The 9,807-nt window shown below is 40.7% G+C and overlaps 1 protein-coding gene across 1 annotated transcript in view; it reads right to left on the bottom strand.

Moving 5' to 3' along the window:
• Positions 1-1,198: 1,198 nt before the first annotated feature.
• The window catches only part of epha2a (eph receptor A2 a), a 17,901-nt gene continuing 9,292 nt past the window's right edge, over positions 1,199-9,807 (bottom strand). The window contains exons 4-17 of the mRNA XM_008408688.1: positions 8,328-8,483; positions 7,903-8,235; positions 6,436-6,563; positions 6,135-6,315; positions 5,926-6,028; positions 5,625-5,677; positions 5,417-5,542; positions 5,029-5,214; positions 4,865-4,926; positions 4,541-4,750; positions 3,742-3,891; positions 3,302-3,495; positions 2,329-2,484; positions 1,199-1,983 (exon numbers count right to left, since the gene is read on the bottom strand). Of these exons, the coding sequence (XP_008406910.1) occupies positions 1,875-1,983; positions 2,329-2,484; positions 3,302-3,495; positions 3,742-3,891; positions 4,541-4,750; positions 4,865-4,926; positions 5,029-5,214; positions 5,417-5,542; positions 5,625-5,677; positions 5,926-6,028; positions 6,135-6,315; positions 6,436-6,563; positions 7,903-8,235; positions 8,328-8,483 (2,147 nt within the window). The 3' untranslated portion in view covers positions 1,199-1,874. The remainder of the gene's footprint in view (positions 1,984-2,328; positions 2,485-3,301; positions 3,496-3,741; positions 3,892-4,540; positions 4,751-4,864; positions 4,927-5,028; positions 5,215-5,416; positions 5,543-5,624; positions 5,678-5,925; positions 6,029-6,134; positions 6,316-6,435; positions 6,564-7,902; positions 8,236-8,327; positions 8,484-9,807) is intronic.

Raw genomic sequence — 9,807 nt, forward strand, 5'->3', positions numbered from 1 at the left:
CATTTCCTGTAGGATGTGGACATACTCAAATCTTTCAAAGTGGAAAAAACTTTTTTTTTTACACAGGTCATGAATCTTCAGAAGCCTATTTGTTTCTGTCTCCAGGCTTGTAATTTACCTCCCTTTTGTTACAGTTGTCAGCACATATGAGGCTCCCATAATAGACTGTGGGTGCCTGTGGAATGGGTGTGGATGCTCGATCTCTGCTGGAATATGACACAGATATCGGACGTTTAATGTGTCAGAGCTGTTGTTGGACTCCTGTTTGGAGGGTTTAGCATTTTTAGCCGCACCCTAGCCTGGCAGTGTGTCATTATTTGTGTACGAGTGTGGAAAAAAAGGTGTGGAGATGTTTCTGTAAAGGACTTTATGCTAAAATTGTTACAAACATTATATTAAAAAAAAAAAAAGTCAAAACAGACAAAAAGTTAAGATTAAATCCACATAGGAATGCATAGGAAGGAGTGTCTCATATTAGCCGTGCATCAGCAACGTCATCTCCAGCGAGCATTAAGCCGAGTCGGACCATTTTAACTTGGCTGAGTAACAGATGTGAAATGGAGCACAAATGGTGTGAGATTCTGCTCCGCCTTGCAAAGTCAAACTTCTTGACAGCCAGCAAAGGACGAGGTCTGTGAGGCAGAACAGCTAATTAGAAAGTAAAACAATCTGTGAGCTGACCTTTAAAGGTCTTATTCACAGCCGTTGAAGATGTTTTATTCATATGTAACACATATCATAACTGACATGCATGAAGCATAACACAGTGGCTTGCTACAGTACTCGCCCTGACCCTTAAACCTTTTCACATTTTATTTTGCAGTTGTTATCTGTATTCACTCCAGTTGTTTAACTGGTTTCCTTTCAGGTTTAACCATGTATTAAGATACATCTATTGTCACATCAAGTCTGACCAGCTTCCCTCTTCCTGCCTAAAAGAATGCATCCAAGCAGCATGATGCTGCCACCTCTGTTCTACAGTCAAATGCAGTGTTACAGTTTTTCTCCTTTCAATCACATGAGTTTTCACAGAACTGCATAGCTGCTGTGTTTACGAAGAGACTAAATTACCCATGTGAACCCTGTTTGCTAATTATCTGACTTCTGAAGCCAATGGATTTTATTTAGGGTTGTCAAGATAAAGGGGAGCTAAGTTCACACAGACACATAATGAAAAGAAAGAAATGTATCCAGCCAGTACAGGCGACAAACATTTTATTCCAACACAAAAAAAAGAAAAAAAAACAGCTGGGCTCACCTGCACCAGATCTGTTATTTTATATGACAAATAACATAAATATAAAATACAATAAATATTAAATAAAAAATGAACAGTTGTATTAAGACATGATGTAAACACACAAATGAAGATTTGCGATGAAGACACGAACTGCAAAACATAAGAATCTGTGATTTTTGCCCTGAGTGAAATGAGATTTACAAATTTAAAAACAAGTCACAAATCACAGAAAGTAAAAGAGGAAAAAGGCTGACGGATCCAGGATAGAAAAAGGTGAGCGCTTGGTATATTTCAGTCAGTTACTACAAGTGCAAGCACTCTCACATTATGCATGTTTTTATACAACTTTGTAATCTACATCATAGAAATCGTATATGTTCAACATATGAGACTTTTTTTATATAAATTACTCTCCTCTGTTATGATATGGTACACAAATGTGCTCAGTTCTCAGTCCTTTCTGAGTGGCTTAGTGGCTCCTCTTTAATCATCCAATGTTGGGTCACATAAAGACGAGGAAAAAAAAAACTTCTTGCAGCGTGGTTTGGTTTCACTCCCCCCCCTTCAGTCCCCTCCTGGTCTGAGTGAAATGGCATGGCCGGTCAGTGCACTTTGATTTGAAGGAATGCTTAGATCACACTGCAAACACGCTGAGGGAGCTGGTCTCGTCTTTCAGACCCAGGATGCTGTACGCTATCCTCTTCATGTGGCCGGGCAGCCGAACGCCAATGTTCCTAATGTCTCTGAAAAGAAGCAAACCAACACGCCGCTGTCAGAAAGCTGAACACAAGTGGGAATCTGTAACGTATGCAGATATAAAAGTCACATTCCAGAGCTAAATGTGCTCCTGTGGAGTAATTACAGCCCAGAGCACCAGAAAGTTTAATTTGCACAGACAAGTAGGGTGTGTAACAGTCTACATTTCCTTGAATATTGTACTTTAAAAGTTAAAGCCGGGCAAGAACTGTTTAAACTGTCCACACATAATTGTGGCAGTTTATGACGTAAATTAAATTAGCACACCAAGTTTTTATAATTCCTAAGATAAAAATGCAGCATGCCGAGAGACGAATCAGCGCAGAGCTTACTCAGGCCTCAAGGCGAGCACATGGTCCATGGTGGTTATCCCCGCTCGAGCAAAGCTTTCGTTGTACTGGCTCATCTTGATGGACTCGAGCCACTCGGCCACCGATCTGAACATGGTGTTGTCACAGCCGCTGGTGCTGGGCAGGCGGATGGACACGCTGCAGGGAACCACAGGAAATCAGGATTCACAAGCATGACGTGCACATTTCTGTGCAACTAATGATGAAAATACACCGTCATCTATTAAACTCCCTCTCTGTAAACTTTCTCACAAACTTTATAATAATATTCATAACTATAATTATTAAAAGAAAAAAATATATATGTATATATATATATATATGATATATGATGCGGTCAAGTAAATATATTTAGGACTGAAACAATTAACAATTAATCATGCTGAATCGATTATTGAAATAATCATCAACTAATTTAGTAATCAATTAATGGCTATCTATTTGCTTTAAAAAAATAAAAATTCACATTTTGCATTTCAGATAAAAACTTCTTTGTCTGTAAATATGTTTCACCCAAAACTCCTGACTAATTTCCACTTCATCCAATTCAAATTCGCTAAGGAAATCTTATATTATTGCATTTTATTTTAAAAAATGAATTGAATTAATTGTTTATTTGCATCTTTTAATGAATTTCTAATATTGTATGAAAAAGTTTAAGAGGCAAAATAAAAAATCTGCAGAATGTGCTCTTTTATTTTATCAGTTTAATAGATTAATTGTCATAATAACCACCTAAAAATAATCATTACTTCAGTCTTAACACAATTTTGAATATAAAAGTTAGGTAAAATTAGGTATACAGGAGCTATTAACACGACATATGTTTGCAGTAAAAACAGTTTAAAAAATGAAAAAGATGAAATGTTAGCATAAGCACATGTCCTCAACATCATAAGCAATATATCATTTATCTCGTGTGTCTTTCTCTAAGAAACAAACATTTTGTCCTTACCGTGGGTCAAAGTCAGCGATGGTTTTCAAAGACTCTGGACTCTGCAGAAGTTTGTCCAAAATGTTGACGATGTCTGAGAACCGAGGTCTCTTGGAACGGTCGTGCTGCCAGCACTGAAGCATGAGCTGGTAGATAGCAGACGGGCAGTCCATCGGCGCAGGAAGCCTGAACGCCTCGTTGATGGCCTTCATGACCTGAGGAGGAGAGGGGGGCCGAGTTAAGGCAGCTCTTGAATTTAAGGTAGATTTATGACCTACAGCCAGTTTGAACAGGCAGCAGTCCAACAAACTGCTGCGCACCTACACTGACATTAAGATTTGATGAAAAATGGTGAGAAACCGCACGCTTGGCCGTAAGGTTGCTTTCAATCACCACATTCCAAACACAGGCCAAAACAATCAGTCATCGCAGCCATAAGGGTCATGACAGATGAAACATACCTCATGGTTGCTCATGTCCCAGTAGGGCCGTTCTCCGAATGCCATGACTTCCCACATGACTATCCCGAAGCTCCACACGTCGCTGGCCGAGGTGAACTTCCTGTATTCAATGGCCTCTGGAGCGGTCCAGCGGATTGGGATTTTACCTCCCTGACACAAGAGAAACATCAACAAACCAAGCTTAACGTGTGACAGGAGAGGAAATATGAGGCGGTGAGGGACCAAACGCTTACGAGTGGAAACACAATTAACAAATGTGCAGTGGACAGAGACTGAACCCAGCAAGAGTTGGAGTTTCTAATTCTGACTTAAAGCTGCAGCAGGTAACTTTTACAAAAATATGTTTTTCCATATTTGTTGAACATGTTGTGGCAGTACAGCATGAGATAGAAAATCTGTGAAAAGATTATCTATCTTAGCAGCCCCCAGTCAAAAACAACCAATCAGAGCTAGGAGGAGTGTCTTAACGCTGTCAATTATGCTAGCACATTTAGCATCACGTAATGCTAAATGTGCTAATGGCGGAGAAACAGCTCAACTTTACAGGAAAACCATTTATCCACCGTCGTCGGTGGCCATGCTAACTAGCCTTAGCATTCATGGCTATGTTGTGGTGAACCAGCCAAGTGCAAGCAGGATGGAGTGAGCGCAAGAGTGATTGACAGCGTTAAGACCCTCCTCCTGACTCTGACTGGTTGTTTCTCAAATAGTGGTGTATTTCTGCATCTGGTACTGGGAGTACTAGCTGACACTTTATTTTTTCAGCTTTAAAGACGGTGAAATAAAAAGCTGGACTCACTCTGGTCGTGTAGGTTCCCTCGGCATCGTCCTCCAAGACACGAGAAAGACCGAAGTCAGACACTTTGCACTCCAGGCTGCTGTTGACCAGGACGTTCCTCGCCGCCAAGTCCCGGTGGACGTAGTTCATGTCAGAAAGGTATTTCATACCAGCAGCTATTCCCCGCAGCATTCCCAAAAGCTGGTATGGAGGAATCTCTGTATCGTGTTCCTAAAAAAACATATTTGTTGTTTCTGTTCTTTATATAAGCATATAAAAATGCTAAAGAAATGATAAATTAATTTTCTCAATTTTCACAAAGTTTAACGAATTTTAGGCACCTACCTTCAGATATGTATCAAGAGCTCCATTCTCCATGTATTCTGTCACTATCATGGCATGTTTGACTGAGAAGAAATAAATAAAATAAAAAAATCATTATAATTCAAATTAAACTTTACACATCCATCCAGTTAATACAAAAGGTCTGATTTAAGCTTCACACTTACATTTGGTGACGACGCCTTCGAGCCGGATGATGTTCGGGTGCGAGAACTGGCCCATGATGCTAGCTTCGCTAAGGAAGTCCTGCCTCTGTTTCTCTGAGTAGCCGGGCTTCAGCGTCTTGATGGCTACGGCCAAATCTCCTTTCCTGGGGACCTTCATCACGCCCCGAAACACTTCGCCAAACTCACCTGATGAGCACAGACGATGAAAGGAAACGTTTCAAAATGGATTAAAGAAATGTCGTTAAATAACTCTTTGATCTTGCTATCAAAATGAAACAGAAATAAAGCATTTTGAAATTCTGAATAACTAAATACAATACAATTTTGGTGAAAATCAGCCACTAAACCTCCAATCACTGCATCTCAAATTAAACTTATGAACATTTACCGACACCGATGACTTTTTCCTTCCTGATAATATTTGGGTCAATTTCTTTGACAAACTTTTGGATGGCGATGTTGGGGTCCTCGTACGTATGAGGGTCGACGTACGCCTTCAGTGGCTTAAGCTGGTCTGAGGAAGAAAACAAAACAATCATAAATAAGTTGAAAAGAAACATTTAATTATCGTTCGACTGCTTTCCCGGTTTGCTGACCTGTAGAGAAGTAGGGATCCTCAGGTCCTCCTCTGCCCCGGGAGCTCAGTCTCCTGAGAGGAAAAACAAGACCAATCAACGCGGGACTAAGCAGAATAGATGCCGGCTTTTAATAATTGCAGGTCAGCCTCGCCTGAATCAGACAAAGGATTTATTCCACCGCGGTCCTAACTATTACTACAACCCCTCCTTTGTTTTGAGGCTGATAATAATAGAGCTGACAGGTTTGTAAATGGTACACAATATTTATCTCAATGACACACACATGTCGAATGTGGCTTTGGAGTCTGTTGAAACATACCGTCTTCGCAGCAGCAGGACGCCCACGACAATAAGCAGGATGACGGCCACTCCGACCACGGCTCCCATCACCAACGTGGGCTTGTTTTGTGTCTGAGATTCAGCTGCACAAATCACACACAATCATTGTCATTTTGCAAAACACACACATTTACAGGGCATGTTATTCTGATGCGCGTTGGGTTTGGCAGCTTTTATGGATGATTGTACCTAAGGCTGACGTATGAAACGCTTGGTCTTTGCTGTAGCTGCCAGGCGTGGCTTCAGGACTCAGTTTGACCAGAACTCTGAACACGTAGGTCGTATCTGGGGTGAGGTCGTTTATCAGGACAGAGTTTTTGTCCAGGATGAGGACTGTGTAGGTGGTCACATCGCTCTCTCCTTCTGTATCCTGCGAAGAGAATTTAAAATTGTGTTAGAAAGATTTATCCAAATGCTAATCTACATTAAAAGCCAGCTATGATGGCGCTTCATACGTTTTGCGTGGGAAGAGAAAAGCTCTCCGTCTTACTTTTTTGCGGTACATAAGCTCATAGTGGTGACTGATGTGGGCTGGAGGTCTGCGAGACAGAGTCCAGGACAGAGACAGACTGGTGGGACCACGGTCATCCAGATGGATCGACGTCACCTTGGGGGGATCTGACGGTCGGCGAGAGACAGAGCGCAAAATAATGGTTAGTGACTAATCATAGTGTTTGGAAATGAAAGCCTCTGGGTTTCAGCGGGTCAGACCAAATTCCTCCCTGTGTAGTAAGTCCATCTTTTGTAGAAGCCTTTAATTGAAACGTTGTACAAAAACAGCTTTTTGCTCTCTTAAGCTGGTCGGAACCCGAGCTCACGGTAACTCAATAAGTGACTCTTATCTGAATGCTTTAGTTGTATCACACAGAGCCACACGGATGTGTGAAAAAAGCTTAAAATGCAGCAGCACACTGACATATTCAGTGGAAAAATCACCTTTTAATTTGGTTACGCTTACTCTGTAAGTAAATTAATTGTATTAATAAGCAGCTAATTATATCTTTTTCTATATGTAAGGGAAAAAAAAGTTGTTTTTTTCTTTATATAATATATAATAATAAATATATGTTAAGAAATTCACTAGTGAATTCACAATTATTGACCCAATTTCCAATTCCTGTTAAAAAAAAAGGAACAGACATATTTAAATTGTAGTTTTGTACATTTATCCAGGCATTGTTGTAAGTAATCCATGACTAATCCCTTAAATATGACATGACACAAAGGGCTGCTCTTTAAAAACAGGCTTTTATTTAGATCTAATTTTAACACCTAGTGTTTATTTTGTTTTATTGTTTCTTTTTTTTTAGATTTATTTTGATTTTGATTTTGATTGAACTCAGGCAGCATTATTCAGATAAACTTTATACGTTATGTGATGTCTGACATTTAGTCGATTTGTTTTATGTTGATATTTTAATGATATTTCACAAACTCTGTTTTGCCTCTGTGTTTCTATTTTTTAATTTTGTGCAAGGAAAATTTTCCTAAGCTGACACAAATAAGGTAATACTGAACATTTCATATTTATGTATTTTATATTTTATTGTAAAGCATTTGTGATTCATTTATTTGTTATATAAAAGAGATGCATACAAGGCCGAAGTCAGAAAATTACAACAAAAAAATCTTAAGTGAGAAACTATGATCAAATATCTTTTCCATTTTGATAAAACGGCCTCTATATTTTCTAGGAAGTTACGGATTATTGGTCAAAAGTCCCTCAACAATAGTGAAACTAAAATATGTAAATCATTCATTTTCACAAACTCCTTTAAGTACATTCATTTAAAGGAATTGTTAGAGATATAAATGATTATTTAAATGTTTTATACTTCTGAAATCTTGAGATTAATTAATTTTAAGGCCTTTTTATAAATTTTTTATCATGGTGGCACTGTAAGCTTACGCTTATGATCGATGAATGTTTAGAGAAAATGAGGACCACAAATCTCACTTGTATAGTCCAGAGTAGTGGTGATGCTTGCAGTGGCCCTCTCTGAGCCGTACTGCGACACCCCGCTGTGAGCCTCCACATTGAACGTGTAGTTGTGATGAGAATCCAGGTCACTAACAACAACTCCGGGCTCCTTCAGTTCTGTCGGACCGGTCTCAAAGCGGATCTTCTCGCCACAGGCGACGCACTGGGACTCGTCGCAGATCTCACACGCCACGCTGTAGGTCAGGTCGCTGCGGCCTCCGGTCTCCAGGGGTGGGCTCCAGGACAGCAGCAGGCGGCCATCTCCCGACAGCGTGGTGGAAGTGAGGTCGCGTGGGGCGCTGGGCGGAGCTGAACCAGGAAGTAAGTCAGTCAGAAAAGTCCTCTAAAAACAGACCCAGCAGTGAGTCCAGGTGGAGCTGGAAGCGAGCGGGGTTACTCACCAGAGCAAGCTGCTGTCAGAGGATCAGACGGGGATCTGAAGAAGCCGTCCTCGCAGACACACTCGGTCGCACCGGCTGAAGACGACTTGGTGTTATCCGGACACACTTGACAAATCTCGTTGGATGCAGACGGCTTGAAGTAGCCTGGTTTGCATTCTGTGTGAGAGAAGAAGGGCGTGTTCATTTCAGCGTGACAAATGAAAGAGACAAACAGAGGAAGGAATGAGCGATCAAAAAGCAAACAATAAGCTTGTCCCTGTCAGTCCGGCCCCTTTTCAACCAAAAGGAAGCATTTGTTGTGACTAGCCTATAATCACATAGTCTTTGCATCCGGAAGAACGAGACGGGATTTCCCTGATGATCTGCCTCCACTCGTCCTTTTTTTTTTCTCAGCCTGAAGGCATGATCTCAGGTCACAGTGCCGGAGCCTACCGGATGGCAGCGGGGCAGTAAATCCATCAGGTGATCGGATCTCTCCTCTCCCCTGTGAACTATGCGGCTCAGATTTCTGGTAGATAATATTTTTTTTGTTTATGCCAAAGGAAATGGCAGCTTGGAAACTGCTGGAGTGGTTTAAATGGACTTTTCATTGCGAAGATAAAGAGCTTTCCAGGGCATGAGAGGTTAATGAACATCCATGCAGGACAGAAATCAGAAAGTGAGCCGTAATTCAGTCTGAGGCTGTTGTTTCCGGCCTTTCTTCCTTCCTTTGTGGAAGCAGATGCGCATACTTTCTGGCTGGGGTAAGGCCTCAGCGGCCGCTGGATGTCGGGCCTCCGCCCCAGGCTCAACTCTTTCACAGATTTTCTTCCAGGTTTCCCCTGTATTTAGTTCCATCCATAAATATCTAACCAGCTGTCAAGAAAAGGCTCCCTACAGCATGATGCTGCCACCACTATGTTTCATTATAGAGATGGTGTTAGTTTTCTGCCACACCTAGCCTTCTGAATGCCAGGGCTGGACAATATGTCTGAAAACTTATCACATTTAACATTGGTTGAAATTGATACTTAATGATTTGGGGGGGGGTTTGTTTAAAATATTTGAAATACTAACAAACTTCGTCTTCTATCCACAGTTTTCACTTCACACTATTATTTTTTCTATTTTTAAGCAGTTATGAGGCAAAGTGGCAAAATCTTAAACTGCTGCTGCTCCAGTTACTCAATAGGTTGTTGCTAGGTAACCACAAGTAACTCACCTGGTTGTTGCTAGGTAACGAAAGTGGTAGAATTCTTCAGCCTACCTCTCCAGAATGCTGTGCGGTTCTGGATAAAAGTTCAGTGAAATTATTAAATAGTCTATCAAACATTGATTTATTGTCCAGCCCTATTGAATGCTTGCCTAAAACTTTTAATTTTGGTTTCCTCTGTCCAAAGCAAAACTTGTTCTAAAAGTGTAAATATGAGAGAGGTGTCAACTCTTAACTACCAGAGCAGTGGATAAAAAACGCGACAAAGTTGTGTGTTTTATATATATA

This window comes from Poecilia reticulata, linkage group LG5 (genome assembly GCF_000633615.1).
Source record: "Poecilia reticulata strain Guanapo linkage group LG5, Guppy_female_1.0+MT, whole genome shotgun sequence".
Taxonomy (NCBI): Eukaryota; Metazoa; Chordata; class Actinopteri; order Cyprinodontiformes; family Poeciliidae; genus Poecilia; species Poecilia reticulata.